General features: G+C 52.2%; 1 protein-coding gene across 2 annotated transcripts; it reads left to right on the top strand.

Annotated features, from left to right (window-relative positions):
* Positions 1 to 3,311: 3,311 nt before the first annotated feature.
* On the top strand, positions 3,312 to 13,403 carry Carhsp1 (calcium regulated heat stable protein 1). Of its 2 annotated transcripts, none has more exons than XM_050162190.1 (4): positions 3,312 to 3,451; positions 11,502 to 11,669; positions 12,214 to 12,336; positions 13,000 to 13,403. In XM_050162190.1, the coding sequence occupies exons 2-4, from the start codon at positions 11,509 to 11,511 to the stop codon at positions 13,160 to 13,162; spliced, it is 447 nt and encodes a 148-aa protein (XP_050018147.1). In that variant the 5' UTR covers positions 3,312 to 3,451; positions 11,502 to 11,508; the 3' UTR covers positions 13,163 to 13,403. The 2 variants fall into 2 exon arrangements, with proteins under 2 accessions (XP_050018147.1, XP_050018210.1); XM_050162253.1 differs by lacking the exon at positions 3,312 to 3,451 and adding an exon at positions 8,659 to 8,846.
* The last annotated feature ends 2,444 nt before the right edge of the window (positions 13,404 to 15,847 follow it).

Here is a 15,847-nt window from a genome sequence, read left to right as displayed (position 1 = left end):
AATGTGGTTTAATGGAACAAGATCCCCTGGAAGATCTCCATGAACTCCTAAAAATACTTTACCCAACAAACAGGAAGCAGTTTGGAGAAGACTATGCCCAAATTCCCAAAATGATTGTTTATAAATGCTTGTTTTCATTTTAAAAGAGTTGATTATAAATGGTTAATGGTCAGAGTCAAGGTCTTTTTTAAGAAAAAAAAAAGGGGGAATGGATGGGATGGGATGGTAGATTAGTGTGAGCTTACACTAATAATAATAGTAAAAGTGAGATTACTTGTGAGCTATTATTTATAGACAATTTACATTGGTGTAGATTCTTGTATATCTTTAAGCTATATAGGTATTAAGAATTACAGATCAATAGTCATTCATGTTTGTCATACTTATAGTTATAGGGTTCTTTAGGTGCATAGNAAAATAAAACAGTCTTTAAAGAGATAGTAAAAGTAATATAAAAGAGTACAGACAGTCATAGATTAAAGGAGTAAAGAGAAGCCACATAAAGATTGAATATATACAGAGAGTCTGGATTATGTATATTATTGTGTTTAAATTTTTTCACTGCAGAGAGACATTTGATTCTGGGGGCTGCTAAGCTAAACCAACATATAGATTTTAAAGGTGTCTTGACTTCTAAATTTGAATCTAAGGCTATGTTACTTTGGAAAAGAGGTTCTGCCTTTGTTTCCACAGAAGATGAGAACCTGTGGATTCCTTCCAGGCTAATGTGGTTTAATGGAACAAGATCCCCTGGAAGATCTCCATGAACTCCTAAAAATACTTTACCCAACAAACAGGAAGCAGTTTGGAGAAGACTATGCCCAAATTCCCAAAATGATTGTTTATAAATGCTTGTTTTCATTTTAAAAGAGTTGATTATAAATGGTTAATGGTCAGAGTCAAGGTCTTTTTTAAGAAAAAAAAAAGGGGGAATGGATGGGATGGGATGGTAGATTAGTGTGAGCTTACACTAATAATAATAGTAAAAGTGAGATTACTTGTGAGCTATTATTTATAGACAATTTACATTGGTGTAGATTCTTGTATATCTTTAAGCTATATAGGTATTAAGAATTACAGATCAATAGTCATTCATGTTTGTCATACTTATAGTTATAGGGTTCTTTAGGTGCATAGAGACTATTCTGCATAGATAGGCAATCTCCAACACTTCAAAGAACTGTAGAATATGGCATTTAAATAACTTAGGATTCTGTTGACGTAAGACATGATTGCTCCTGACAGCACCGATCTATTCCTAAGAGGATGTTGGGCACTGAAGACACTCCACTTGGAGCCTGTTTTCTTCTTAGCAAAAATGGACTTTGGGCAAAAAACTGCCCATGCATCAACCACTCACAAAATGCACAGTGTCCAGACTGGACAAGCAGGATACAAGAAAAAAGACTGACAAACTTTGCCAAGACAGGGTAAAACAGTGTTTCAAATTTTCCTGCCTCTGAAAATGGTCTGTTAGTTACTCTAGGCCTTAGCTAAAGTTGGTTGCCCCAACATTGCAAATGAGACTTTGGGTGATTGCTCAGGCAGCCAGTTGTCTCTGTCATTTCTTGCATCTTTTGGAAGTTGCTTGATTGTGCTTCCTCTTTATTCAAGTAATATTATTTCTTTTCTCAGTTCTTTGATGGGGTTGAAGACTAGATAGTCATAGTTACTTTCCTCTCATGACTTAGTCAAGCCATTTTAAATATAAGACTTAGACTCCTTGGGATAGGATAACTATTGAAACATTTAGCATATGTTTCTTGTTTGATGATGTTCATGCTGGTTGTAATTCTAATTTTTTTTTTTTCGAGACAGGGTTTCTCTGTAGCTTTGGAGCCTGTCCTGGAACTAGCTCTTGTAGACCAGGCTGGCCTCAAACTCGGAGATCCCGAGTGCTGGGATTAAAGGCATGCACCACCACTGGCCGTAATTCTAATTTTTATGTATGTTTTTGCCTCTTCTTTTCCCTGGACAATACTTGATATTTGCTCTTATTGTATATAGTGATATAAAGTAAAATAGACCAGAACATCACAGGACCCGAGTGGAATCCTCAGCACCTGCATGAATAACCGGGTGTGGCTGCACGGACCTGCAGCCCTGGTCCTGACGCCAGCCCTGGCACTGAACATCTGGAGGGGTTTGGGAGAGTCACTGGTCTTTGTTCTAGATTGCAAGGTGGAAGATTCTGGGTTCCAGGATGGTGACAGCAGCAACAGCCACAGAGTAGATGCACTTACCATTGAGACAGGAAAGCAAGCTGGCAAAGCAAAAGGTTTTACTGCTGCTGCCCACAGCTAGGGTGGCTCTTCTCACTTCAATTGTCCTAAACAAGAAAACGTGCCCAAAGGCTTGTCTCTTGGGTGACTGACTGCAGATTCAGTAAAGGTGACAATCATGATTAACTATCATCCTGGGCTGCAGGAGACTGCCTCAAAAATAAATAAACAGTAACTGACCACGTCTGCGTATGGCAAAGTTTGTGCACCTATACACTTCAGTTCTCTTGAGTACAAGCCTGGGAATGGGGCAGTGTTTAACTCTTAGGTCTGCCTTTTCTTCCCCCAAGGTGACTATACCATTTTCTAGTCCCACTGCTGAAGAAAACGAGAGTCCTGAGCTTTGTTAGTTTTCTAGGTGGCTCAGCCCGCCCTGGGGTGTAGTTAGAGGGTTTCAGCTGGGACTCCTGGGGCCTGTTGCCCACCACACCTAGAGGGTACCTCTTTCCCACGCCTAGGAAATACGAAACTGACCCTGGGGTCACGCCGAGGGCCTGTTCTCCAGTTTTGGTTGTTGAGATAGATCACAGTCTCTGTGCGTTTCCTCTTCTGCGAATTGGAAACAACACCCTTTCCGTCCACAAATAAAGGTTCAAGGATTCAGTAGAAATTCATCTCATTCCAGATCCATGAGGGAGACTGAGGCCAGCCCGTCTCAAAATCAGCCAACGGAGAATAAATTAATCAGCCAATGAAAAAAGAACAAAACAACAGCTTCCCTCCTGCCTTGTTTTGATGTTTCTCTGTCTCTAGCTCGTAGTTTCTGCAAAAACTTTGGCGCTGGGCTTATCTCTAGTCAAGGGCAGGTGCGGGTTGGAATTGTGCCGAGGAGGGGCAGGCACGGAACGTGGAGACCCGATTGTGCCACTTTCCCGGGCACTGGACCGTCACTGGGCATCCGCAGCCAGTGACACATCCAGCCAGTCCGCGGCGCGCAGCCCCCGCTCAAGCCCGCGGGGCGTCAACACAAAGGTCCCGCCGCAGCAGCTGCGCAGCTCTCGCCTCCCCAACCAGCCGGCCCAGGCCCGCGTTCCGGGCCGTGCGTTCATTGGCCGGGAGCTCTAGGAGGCGTGGTCCCGTGCTCCACCCTGCCCGGCGGCCACGCCCCCCGCCCAGCTCTGTTTGAGCAGTCGGAGTCCAGCAGCTGGAGGAGTCAAACGCGTCGCCAGGTGAGCTGCTGTTCCCGGGACTCCAGGGAAGGGCGTGGTGGAGCACAGGATTCCTGGGAGCCGCGAGGACAGGGCCGAGGCTTGCTCTGCTCTCCTGCTTCCCCACTGCGGGGTCTTTCGGCTCTCCAGCTCCGCGCTGGGTCTCTCCCAGGACATGCCCCAGTCGCCCGGGCTAGTTTGGGGAGCGCGGGTTACTCACCCTCCCAAAGGGGACACGGGTAGGTGTGGCCGCAGTAGGAGGTGTCCCTGCGGGACTTCGGGTAGTACTACCGCTAGGCCACCTGTTTTGTGCGTGGGCAGCGCCTCTCCTCCCACCCCCCCGCCGCGTGCTTTCGGGCGGCCTGGAGGTACTGGGGACTCTCAGTTAGCTGGAGGCGGAGCGGTCTCCGACGGGTCGGGCCTTGCCAGCTGCGTGCTGGGCGGCGGGACAGTAGCCAGGCCGGGAGAGGGGGAGCCGCCCGGGCCCCTCGCAGTTGGCCTCTTCTGGGGAGGCGGAGCGGCTGGGCGCACTCTCTCGGTATTGTCGCGGGGGATGGGGAGAGGGGGCGCTAGGGCGCAGAGGAAAACTTCACCCGCGCTGGCGGCCTTTAGAAGCCGGAAATGCAAGGTTGGGTTTTGATTTTTATTTAAAAAGCCAGGCTATGAGTCCACTGCTTTTCTGGGGTTGCAGTGTAGGTCTGTGCAGGGTGAACTACTGTAGATCAGCCCTCTCTTGCAGGGTCTGCGTTCTGAGAGGTGGAGGTGCTTCTTTGCAAAATAGGGGACCGCCTCTGCCGACTGGAATACGTAAATAACCTTTTCTATCAGCAGGGGTGTGTGCGGGAATAGAGGTAGTTGGCTAGTCCAAGTGCCCGGTAAATAGGAGCTACTTTTTATTCCCGCTGGTTATTCTGCCAACCCTGCCTACGGCCAAGTCTTGGTGCTGTTAGTCTGTTCTCCAAGCTGAAGCCAGAGGGAAAGTGTGAGAACAATTGGCTCATTAAATCAGTAGTGTTGGGTTATACCTGCAGTCCCGCACCGGAGAGGTGGAGAAGTAGGAGTCGGAAGTTTAGGGTCACCCTCGTCCCCACAACAAGTTCAAGGCCAGCTGCTGTAAATGCTTCTCCTGTAATTGATTCCCAGCATTTGGGAGGCTTAAAGCAGAGAAACTTGTCCACAAAGCAAGACCCTCCCTCAAAACACCAAACCGGTTAAACAAAAACATGCTTAAAACCAATCCACAAATTTGTGGTTAAAATTGTCCCACATCTCCAGTCTTTGTCCTGTTGGGCTCAAACTTTTCAACAGGACCTTCTCTCTCTGGCTGCTTTGTGCGGTGTCCCTAATTGGGGTCCTTTAAGCCTCAGCCCAGCCATCCTCTGCTCTGGGACCTGTCTCCTCAGAGTCTGGCCTCCCTCTGCCATCTCCTCTTGAGTGACAGCCTGGATGGAACCATGGGGCCGTTACACCCTCCACTCGTCTCACTCCCCAGGGTGAGAACAGGATCTTTGCTGTGTTGGGATCTGAGTAAGCTGTTAGCCCAGCCTGGGGTTGCGGGGGCGGGGGTGAGGTGGGGGTGGGGGAAAGACGATGACGATGGCGGACTGGTTTTCTTTGTCCTACTGAGTGCTAGGGCAAGAATTGGCTGGCAGCTGCGGGAGGGAAGGGTTCTTCCCATGGCCCCAGTGTGGCCGTGCAAACCAGGGGTCCGTCGTTATTAAGCTCACCTCCTGCACTGCATTGTGACTGGCGCTGGCGCTACAGTTTGAGCTACTGGCTGCACGGTCCCTGTCCAAACTGAGGCAGGGAACTGGCGCCTAGGGCAAGATGGGAGAGGGTGGAGCAGAATGTTGGGAGGAGGATTTCAGGGCTAGGTTTGACGGAGAACAGGGTCCACTTGGCCTGGGGCGGGGGGGGGGGGACGACTCTCAAGCAGAGCCCTAGGGCAGTGGTGGTTTCTGTCCCGAGGATGGGTGTTCCTGTGGGAGTTCATGAGGCAACATTATTGGGATAGACTGCTTTGGGTTCCTGGAGCTTCCAGCTTCCCGGCACTCAAGGGTGGGGTTTCCCAGCTGGGCTGCTGGAGGGAGACGGGATAGTCGCTCCTCTCCTCATCCCTGGCTGTTAGCTCTTCTGTTTCACGGCCCCGCCCCTGGTGTCCCTCCCTTCTGCACGCACAGAATCCACTCTTCCCCAGAACAATGGAGCAGCGTGTGGCTAGCCAGCCCGGCTGTGCTGCCTGCCGAGGAGCCTCAGGCTCCGTCTCTACTCCTGTGTCTTCCCGGATGCCTGTGTCCAGTTGAGCTGATCGGTCCTTCCCCGTCCGTGGCTATGGGCTCTTTTCTGTTAGACTGTGGTCTAGCGGGGTAGGGGTGAAGATGAACCTTGCAATCTCCTGGAGCCCTGACCCTGTGCAGTTTGCTTGTGTTGGGCGAGTGTGCTGTCCGTATGTGTCCCCTCCCCCCAGAGGGCCTGCCTCTTCCTAGCTGGCTAGTTTAGTGGCAGCTGTCTCTTTGGGAGCCCCTTGGAAAGGCCTTCTTGGGGGTGGGGGAGCAGCTCACTGCTAGGGCCACAGATCCTGCGTCCCAGCACCAGAAAAGCGACCAGCTGCCCATCCATCCCCAACTAACTGACCAAGCAAAGCCATGTTAACTCTGCCGCCATCTGTGGATTTGGAGTTTGCTTTTGGATGTCGGCCAGAGATTCCTGGGAGGCACTGAAGTGGGAGAAGCCCCAGCTGCTGAATCTATTGTCAGTTTTCTCATGGGACAGGGAAATGGCGATGTGCTTACCTGGGAGGCTAGCAGGAAGGGGATTCTAACACCCGGTGCCCATGAAGCCCCTATGATATCAGAAAAAGCACTGGCTTCCCGATCCATGGCAGGGTCTTGGAAGTTCGCGTGGCCTGCTCTGTTCCTTTGCCTGAGTGACCCGAGTCTTTAACCTATTTCCCTGCCAGCAGTGGTCAGGCTCTGGACTGGAAAGTGTCCCAGTCCAATGCTCAGCAGTAGCCTTCCCTGGCCACAGACCACACAAGATTCCCTAGTGTGCAGAATAGGCTTCAAAAGGTTCTGGCCTTGCACAAGGATGAAGCCTCCAGCTTACCCAAGCTCTTGTTCCCTGACTTTCCATTTTCCTGTCTTTGAGGAGCCATAGACCACACTCCTCTCACTAGTCTGGTAAGCACCTGGCTCCCCAGCTCAAAAGATTTCTCAGCTGTGTGTGATGGCTCACAGCATGCCCGTGCTCTTAGTACCAGGGAGGCTGAGGCAGGAGGATTGCCATGAGATTGAGGACAACTTGGGCTATGCAGTGTAAGATCCTGATTCAAAATACTGAAAAGCTGGAATGTTGGAAGCTGGGGGCTTTAAGGCCAAGAGCACAGAAAGTGCAGGGCTTGGCACATCCCTGGCACAGGGATGGGACATTAGATTTTGGGATGAGCTGTAGAGGGGCTGAGGAGGCTGGCCTGGTGCCTGCTTGAGCTCCCAGAATCCTCCAGGACTTGCTGTAAGGCCTATGGAGGATTCCCCGTCTATTTTTGGCTAAGGGCCCCCTTTGCCACATTTCTCAGGATAAGAGGCTGACGCCTTTCCCTGGTGAACAGTCAGGGTGGGTGTGGCATCCTAACCCCCAGGTCCTGGGCCTCTCCCTAGGTTGGGCTTGTCTGGCATAGGGGTTTGTGTCTTATCCTGCTGGTGCTGTCCCCACCCTCCACCCCCACTGAGGGTTAGAAGGTTTCTGCGGGTACATTGATGGTGGTGCTGAGCATGCTGTACGCAGCTGAGGATGTGGTTCCGTTGGTAGAGTGCTTGCCTAGGATTCAGGAAGCCCCGGATTGCATCCAGCTGGGCTACATGAGACTTTGTCTCAAAACAAAAGAGGTATAACAGGGGCTCAGGTGTTACAGGCGCTATTCACTCGTTCAGCTTGTGCACACACGGGTGTGTGCACTCTGCCCCTATTCCCCACATATATACATATACATACACACACACACACATATATAGCCACTTGGTCATATACTCATAAGCACATCCCTTCATATAACTATGCAGATGTGTGTTCACATGACCATGTACATAAACATGCCCCCACATACACATATGTGTACACATTACACTACATAGTCACACACAGATAAACACCTTTGTGTACCTAGTCTGACAGTCACGACAACATCTTGGCCACTTCATTTTGCCAGAATTTGTCTCAGGCAGAGGCTCACTAGGGTCTAGCCCAGACCCCCTGCAAGCAAGAGCTTCAGCCCCATCCAGCTCAGTCTCCCAGGAAAGCATCTCGGAGGGTGGGCTGCACCTTCTCCAGGGCGACACCTGGTATTGCTGGGAGAGCAGGTAGAGGGCAGCAAGATAGCCTGAGCTAGGTGAGCTAGGTGAGCTAGGTGAGCTAGGTGTGGGAGTGGGAGCTGGGGGTGTTTCAGCTACAAGCGACAGACTGCTGCTGTAGACTGTGTTCTGGTATACATGCAAGGCCAGAGAAGCCTCCTGGATACCCCTACCCCGCCCCAGCTGGACTTTGTCCCCTTCCTGGACCAGCTGGTGGGCTGGCTCTCACTGGCTCAACTTCCTTTCAGTCTCCTGAGTGGCTGGTCTGGGTAGTGGAACAGCCTGTGGGTTACCCGGGGAGCTCTCCAGTTGCCACCTTAGCTCAGTCCTTCATTTCTGTGTTCCAGTTTCTTCCACTGTGTAGTTGGGGTGAGTGTGGCACTCCACACACACCAAGGAAGAAGCTGGATTTGAGGTGTGGGGAGATTTGAGTGGAGAGCCAGGCAGACCTCTTTGGGCCTTTCTTCATCAGCTTGGAGAGGTGGGCGTGAGCAGACAGGCAGAAGGTGCAAAGCCGGAGAGGTGATGCAACTTACTTCCTGGTCTGGCCCTGCCCTCTGAACCTTACTTCCTGCTCCTGCCCCACTCCCCAGCACTCCCTGGCCTGGAGCCACAGCAGGCCTCCCCCACCTCCAGGGCCTTCTAACACCCTGCTTTCTGTATCCAGAACAGCCTCCCTCTGTCTCTTTTCGTGAGATGTTCTCTAGCCTAGGCTAGCCCAGAGCTCTTGGTCCGCAGCTCAGGCGGGTCCAGAGGATCCTTTTGCCTCTGCCTCCAAAGTGCTCATGTCATAGGCAAGCCCCGACATTCCAGCTTCTCCCACTGTTTCTCCAATGCCGACTCTTGCACCTCCACCCCATCCCTTCTTATCCCTTTTGTTAGCAGGCTGTGGCACATACTGGATATGTTTGTGGAGTGACGTTGTGATTGCAGCTTACAGCAGTGGCCATAGTGAGCTCTACCCTCAGTGCTCGTACGCATTACCTCATTTCCATGTCGTGAGTGGTGTGAAGCTGGAACAGTTCCCATTTCTCAGATTAAAAACAACAACTGAGGCCCTGAGAGGTTGAGTAAGTAGTGATCCCTCAGCTGGCAGGTGGGAAGATCTGAACTCAAGTGTCCCCAACTGGGGCTGGGGGAGGGGAGGAGAGAGGCGGGGAGACTGGTTAAAACAGGGAAGGGCAGTTCTCATGCTGATGTCATCAGGTCCCCGTGGTCTCACCCGCTGTCCTGAGAGGCTTGGGTGGGGCCCGTTCTCCTTCTCTGGGCCAGCCTTCTTCGCAGAACTCCCGGCAATGGAACATTCTAGCACTCTATGACCTGTGCTAGAAACCCAACCGGCAGGCCAGCATCCAGGACCTCTTCAAGGTGGGGGCTTCTCTGGACTCGTGGTCCTGCCTGGCTGGGGCCAGAGCTAAGAGGTCAGTAGGTAGCTGTGTCACTTCTCTTGAAGGCTGGCCAGTGACGTATTTCCAGCCAGGCAGGACTGAGTCCCCAGAGAGGGGCAGGGAGTGTGGAGGATAAGTCCGAATCTGTGGGCAAAGAGGCCCCCTCGCCTTGCACCCCACCTCCCCTGAGCCCCAGGACTCCAGGTGGAGGGTCGGGGCTGACCCAGGGACCTAGAGCTGAGGGGCTGGGGATGCAGCCCAGCTGGCAGAGTGCTTGCCCAGTGTGCACAGAACCCTGGGTTCGAGCCGCACACCACATAAGCTGGACATGGTAGTACACTGCATAAATCGCACTTGAAGGTTGGGGCCCGTGTGGACTATAGGGGACCCTAAACACAACACCAAAAATCAAACTGTAGCTGGGCTGTTTGGAAGACAGTTCTTCATATCTGACAGACCAATCCAGGGCCACGCAAACCTGCTCAGACTGTTCCTGTCTCCTGACCCTGCTGTAGTATTTGGCTTTGCTGTCCCCATCTCCATCCTTGAGTGTGAGTTTGACTCTAAGTCCAGAAAGGGGAAAGGACTTACCTAAGGGCTGACCAAGATTTCTTGACCTTGAGCGAAGGCTGGTTGGTCCCCCTGTCTTGGATCACTGTGTACAATGGCCATGCTGCCCATATTCTTTTTAGAAATATTTATCATTTAATGTATATGAGTGACCTGTCTTCAGGAGCACCAGAAGAGGGCATCCGATCCCATTACAGATGGTTGTGAGGTGCTGGGAATTGAACTCAGGACCTCTGGAGAGCAGCCAGTGCTCTTAACTTCCACTCCTTCAGTCGTCTCCCCCACCCCCTTTTAATGTTGGTCTTGGTTTAGTCCAAGCTGCCTTGAGCCCACAGCAGCCCTTTTGCCTCACCCCACTCCCACCCTGGGTGTGGCTGGCCTCTAAGAGCCCCTGAGGGGTCACTGAGAGACTCTGATGACCTCGTGGCAGAGAGTAGTGTCTGGGGCTGAGTGTGAGTTTGCTGCAAGAGTTCCTCCTCTGGGGACCCTTAGTGGCAACCCTCCTGGCCTGAGCTCTTCTGTCAGCCTCCCAGGGAGCCATGCTGGGCTGTGAACTGCCAGAGGTGTGCTCTGCAGTCTGAGGGAGAGTGCTCTGCAGGCTGGGGGACAGGTGAGAATGGGGGCTGTTGATTTGCGCTTTTGGCATTGAAGTCCCGCACTGCCTCCCTCTCACAATATTTACCGAGTATCCTAAGCATGCCAGGGTCTGTGTTGGGGACATAGAGGGGTTACCATAGGGAGTGACCTGGCATATACCCCCCGCCCTGCCGTGTGTGTGTGTGTGTGTGTGTGTGTGTGTGTGTGTGTGTGTGACCGTGTGACCAGTGAATAACCTCCACTGTTATTCTTTCAGGTGTTTGAGACAAAGTCTCTCACCGGAATCTAGGGCTCCATGATTAGGCTAGGCTGGCTGGCCAGGATCCACCTGCCTCTACCTTCCTAGTGCTGGGATTACAAGCACATGCTACCATCTTTTAGAAGATTTATTAGCTGGGCCATAGTGGCAAGCGACTTTAATCCTAGCAGGTGGGAGTTGGAGGCCGGCATGGTCTATAGAGCGAGTTTCAGGATAGCCAAGGCTATACAGAGAAACCCTCTCTTGACTGGCGGTGGTGGCGCATGCCTTTAATCCCAGCACTCGGGAGTCAGAGGCAGGCAGATCTCTGTGAGCTTGGTCTATAAGAGCTAGTTCCAGGACAGGCTCCAAAACTACCGAAAAAACCCTGTCTCAAAAAACAAACAAACAAGAAACCCCCCTTGACAAACAAAACCAAGATTTGACAAACAAAGCCAAGATTTGTTTTTAACTATGTATATATGTGGTCCGTGTGTGGCTTTGTGTGTGTGAGTGCAGATGCAGGGTGGAAGCGGGCATCAGATCCCCTGGAGCTGGAAGTACTGGTGCTTGTGAATTGTCCAACATACAAGTGAACTTGGGTCCTCTAAAAGAGCAGTAAGCACTCTGGACAGCTGAGCCATCCCTCCAGCCCTATACCAGGCTTCTCTATTACACATGCATTGTGGGGATCAAACCCGGGTTCTCCTTGTGTGACCAGTATTTTACTGACTGAGCTATCACCCCAGCACGTGACCTGGCGTTTCCTTACACGGTGGAGTTGGAGGGAGGCTTGTAGTTGCTATAGGAGCCCAGTGCTGGCACCTGAGCAGACACCTGAGCCTAGGTGACCTAGAGTGAGTCTCCAGGAGTCTGACTGGGCCCTGTCTAGTCCTCTGAGACAGGACCTGAGAGCCCCCTTCTCTCTGTAGGTCAGCCATGTCATCTGAGCCTCCCCCGCCGCCATCGCAGCCCCCGACACATCAGACTTCTGTTGGGCTACTGGACACTCCTCGGGCCCGGGATCGCTCTCCATCCCCGCTGCGAGGCAATGTGGTCCCTAGCCCTCTGCCCACCCGCAGGACAAGAACTTTCTCAGCGTAAGTCTCGGGATGGCCACACACTTCCAAAATGGGTGCTGCTACCAGAGCAAGCAGGATCTATTTTCTGGGCGTCTCCTAGAGGAGTGCTAGGTGCCTTCAAACTCAAGAGCTATCCTCGTCCTCCGGTAAACACTAGGCTTTAGCCACAGAGGCCTCTTTCCCAGGAGGCCTTGACTTCCTCAGTTGTATGGGGGACAGTGTCTGGGCAGCCACTGGCAGGTGTAGATTTTATGGCCTGTGAGTGGGTGCCAGATCTGTTCCTAACAGTTTTTGAGAGGAATGCTCCCGAATGTGTTATCTCAGATGGGCAAACAGGCCTGAGAAAACATGCCAAAGTTATCTGGTCATTTCGACAATTCCATGTGACTTGCTCCCAGGCTTGTACACAAAGCCTGTGTGACGATGCATGGTGGCCCTAGCCGGGTCTCTCGGAGCCAGAGCGCCGGGTCTCTCGGAGCCAGAGCGAGGAGAGTAACCCCAGGGCAGTGGGTGGCTGTTGTAGAGGACTGATGTTGTCCCCTCACATCTCCCTATCTGTCAGGACGGTGCGGGCTTCACAAGGCCCTGTCTACAAAGGAGTCTGTAAATGCTTCTGCCGGTCCAAGGGCCACGGCTTCATCACCCCAGCTGATGGTGGCCCTGACATCTTCCTACACATCTCTGAGTGAGTTCACTGTAACATAGCTGGAGGTCTGGGCCGGGGGTAGAGGAGGTGTGTCCTGGACCCATGTTGTATAGGACAGTGTGATGGGAAGGTTCAGGGTGGGAGGGTGTATGTGGAGCGTCTGAGGCTCAGGGGAGTGGCCTGGTGAGGCTGGTGCTGTCTGTTTCTTCTGCTCCAGGAAGGAAGCATAGGGCTGGGCCCCTTCTGCCACTTGGTCACTAAGGCTCTTCCTTCCTGTCTGCAAGCCTGCAGGAGTCTGGGGTGTGGCCCAAAAGCCCCCAGCAGTCCCTTCCCTGTTTGGCTCCTGAGCAGCTTTTGGGTTTCCTAGGAACCCTAACTAGAACTTCTATCCAGACTTTGTTCTTTGCCTGAGCACCCTGTCCACCCTGACTTCAGTCCTGAACTGGGGACTGAGTCTGAAGCTAAGGGCACATGCTGACACCCTGACATCCATTCTGCCTCAGCCAATGGAAGGCAAAGCCTTTTTCCCCAAAGCCCAGCTAGAAGGGGGGCTATGTTGCAGCCTCTGCCGTGATGAAGTGCTAGCTCTTTTACGCGGGTGCTGGGGATCCGAACTGAGGAACTCAGGCTTACAAGGTAGGCACTTTCTGGATGGATGGTGCCATCTCCTCAGCTCTGATGACCGCTCTTTCTCTCCTGCAGTGTGGAAGGGGAATATGTTCCAGTGGAAGGCGACGAGGTCACCTATAAGATGTGCTCTATCCCGCCCAAGAATGAGAAACTGCAGGCGGTAGAGGTGGTCATCACCCACTTGGCACCAGGCACCAAGCATGAGACCTGGTCCGGGCATGTCATCAGCTCCTAGGACCTGCAAGAATCCCTTCTCCTGGGCTTGAGGGAGACTCTGGGGGGGAGGAGGAGCAGGACACTCTGGATATAACATTCTACCAAGTGAGATGGGGCCTCAAGGCCGGCATGGCCCCTTTCAAGCATTTCTTGGAAGAAGGGAGTTGTGGGCAGGCAGAGGGTGCTCAGCCACCAACACAGCCTCCAGCCATTGCAACAAGCTCTCACTGTCTGAAAACATTAAAAGCATTTGAAAAGGAGAGGGACCTGCTGCTGTGGCTGAGTGGAGAGGGTGCAGCTCCAGCCCAGGGCGGGTAGGCTAAACCTGCTATTTTCCCAAATGCCCTGCCCAGGTCAGACAAACCCTAAGTACTCCTCCTGGAACTAGACAAAACCCTGGATCTATTTTCCCCGCTGAGGGATGTCACCAGCTCTAGGAGACTTCCATGACCCAATGCCCTGTCTGACTTGGGACCAGGTTAGATTCATCTTTTGATTGCCAGTCTGGCTAGCTCCAGGGAAGCCGGCCTATGTATGTGGGGACCTTTTCAGGGGACTTTGCCTCTTGGGGCCTTTACAACAGGTGTATCTCCACATTCTGGGAAAGACTCCAACCCTTAGAAGCTCCTGCTCTAGTCCAGCACACTTTGACTCAGCACTGATCCCTGCCCCTGGGAATGCTGGTCTTTTCTACTTGTAGGTGTAAGGTACCCTCTCTCTGGCACTGAGTCTGGCATTAAGCCAGTGCTGACTGGAGCTGTGGGGGTGAGGAAGAGGCCTCTGCAGGACCAGCTGTAGAGAGGGAAGGGTGCTCTGCACTTGGGAGGCTGGAACAGTTCTAGGCCAGCCTAGGCTAGAATCTTGTCTCCAGACAATAGGAAACAAGGGCTGGGGATGTAGCTCAGTAGTAGTGCACTCGGCGAGCATGTTTGGGGCTCTGGGTTCCACTGCTAGCAGAAACCCCAGAATTTGGACTCTGATGGCTTTCACGGTTAAGAGTTGAAAGAGAAATATATATACCTTTGGTGGGGAAGCAAGGCTTCTTTAAGACAGCTCTGACAAATACGCTGCACTGAGCTTCATTGAAGCCGGTGCCTGCCAGGGTTTTTTTTTTTTTTTTTTTTTTTTTGAGGTAGGCCTTGCCATATTGCTATATAGCTTAGGCTAGCCTCAAACTCTTAGCACCTTTATGCCTTGGCTTCCTACTTCCTGGGGTCAGAGGTGTCCCTCCACACCCTGCTGACTTCTTTTATTAAATAGCTTAAACTCTCCCCCAGAGCCTTGTTTGCCCCGCACTGCAACACTGTAGATCTGCAGGTGTTTCAAACAAACTGCTCCTCAGACTCTTTTGGTGGTTGGCTATGGCTTTAGTTGTGATTTAAAAATAATAGTAGTTGGGTAATGGAGTTTTTAAGTGGGATTGAGAACTCTTGTCAGAACAGGGGTACCAATACTGCAGGGGTGACTGGGCCCCCAGTCCAGACCAGAGGCTCCTTTGATAGCACCGTGGACCTCAGCACATCTTCTGCACTAATGTAGGTCCATCCTAAGGGGACAAAGGCTGGAACTCTGATGACCACTGTGCTTTCAGACGGACATGGGGGTCAGGGTGAAGTGGAGGATGTGAGTTTAATCCCCAGAAAAAGTAGGCTGTGGCAGACACTCAGGTTGTCCCAGAACTGGGGAGGCTGGGTCAGGCAGATGCTCGGGGTTGGCAGGTGAGCCAGCCAGTCTGTTTGGAGAGTCTGAGGTCAGTGCAGGACCCTATTTTTTGTTTATAAAAGGTGGCTAGCACCTGAGGCATGAAAACAGGTTGTCCTTGTCCATTTGCACAAACAAAAACAAGGCCGTGTGAGGGCCTTGTGCCGCTGGCTCACCTCCACCACCCAGTTTGACTATTTTCTTTGTTGTTGGACTGTGGGCAGATGTTTTTCTACTAGGTCAAAGGTGGCTTTTCCCCCTCCAGGCTTGGCTGACCGCCTAGAGCCTCTCTTGGGGCGCCTCTGCTGGCTACGGAACAGACTTCCAAAGCCACTCTGCCAGGACCCAGGAAGGCTCCCTGAGACTGACAGCCTTCTCCGTCACCCCATTGTTCCTAGCTTTCACTCTGGTATGGCGAGGCTTCGTTGGCCTGCTAGCAGGCCCTGCCACCAACTGAGTTGCCAGCTACTTCTGCCGGCAGGATGGCCTCTGGATTCTTTTGCCCCATAGAACCCTTTGTGAAGCGCTTTTTCTGCACGACCATATCACTTCAGCCTCAGGGCTGTTTTGGAACTGCAGGGCACTGGTATCAGAAAAGACTCTTCAGACAGGGAGTGTCAATAGATCAGAAGGGACACAGTGCTAGTGACCGGGCAGGAAAGAACAGATTCCCAAATCCAGACGCTTGACCCCCTCAGCCACCTCTTTCTCAATAAAGTTTTTGTGCAACAAAATGAGGCGACTAGAGGCTGTGTGTGCACGCTTGTGCCTGTGTGAACATGGAAGCGTTCCTCTAGGTCAGGGTGCCTCCCAAGCAAATGGCTGACATCTCTGCAGCATGCTTCTAACGGATGGGGGCGTCCCTTCATTACCCAGCAGAAGCTAGTCTGGATGCCACGTAAATGTGAGAAGGGTCCTGGGGTTCCTGTTGTAGATGTCTAAAGGGGGTGTTGTGGCTCCCCGGGGACCATGTGGAGAACTAGAGATGGAGATGGGGTTGTCC

The sequence above is a fragment of the Alexandromys fortis genome, unplaced genomic scaffold (assembly GCF_014885135.2).
Source record: "Alexandromys fortis isolate MF-2015 unplaced genomic scaffold, M_Fortis_MF-2015_v1.1 scaffold_29, whole genome shotgun sequence".
In the NCBI taxonomy this organism is placed as follows: Eukaryota; Metazoa; Chordata; class Mammalia; order Rodentia; family Cricetidae; genus Alexandromys; species Alexandromys fortis.
This window is presented reverse-complemented; position numbering and strand designations above follow the sequence as displayed.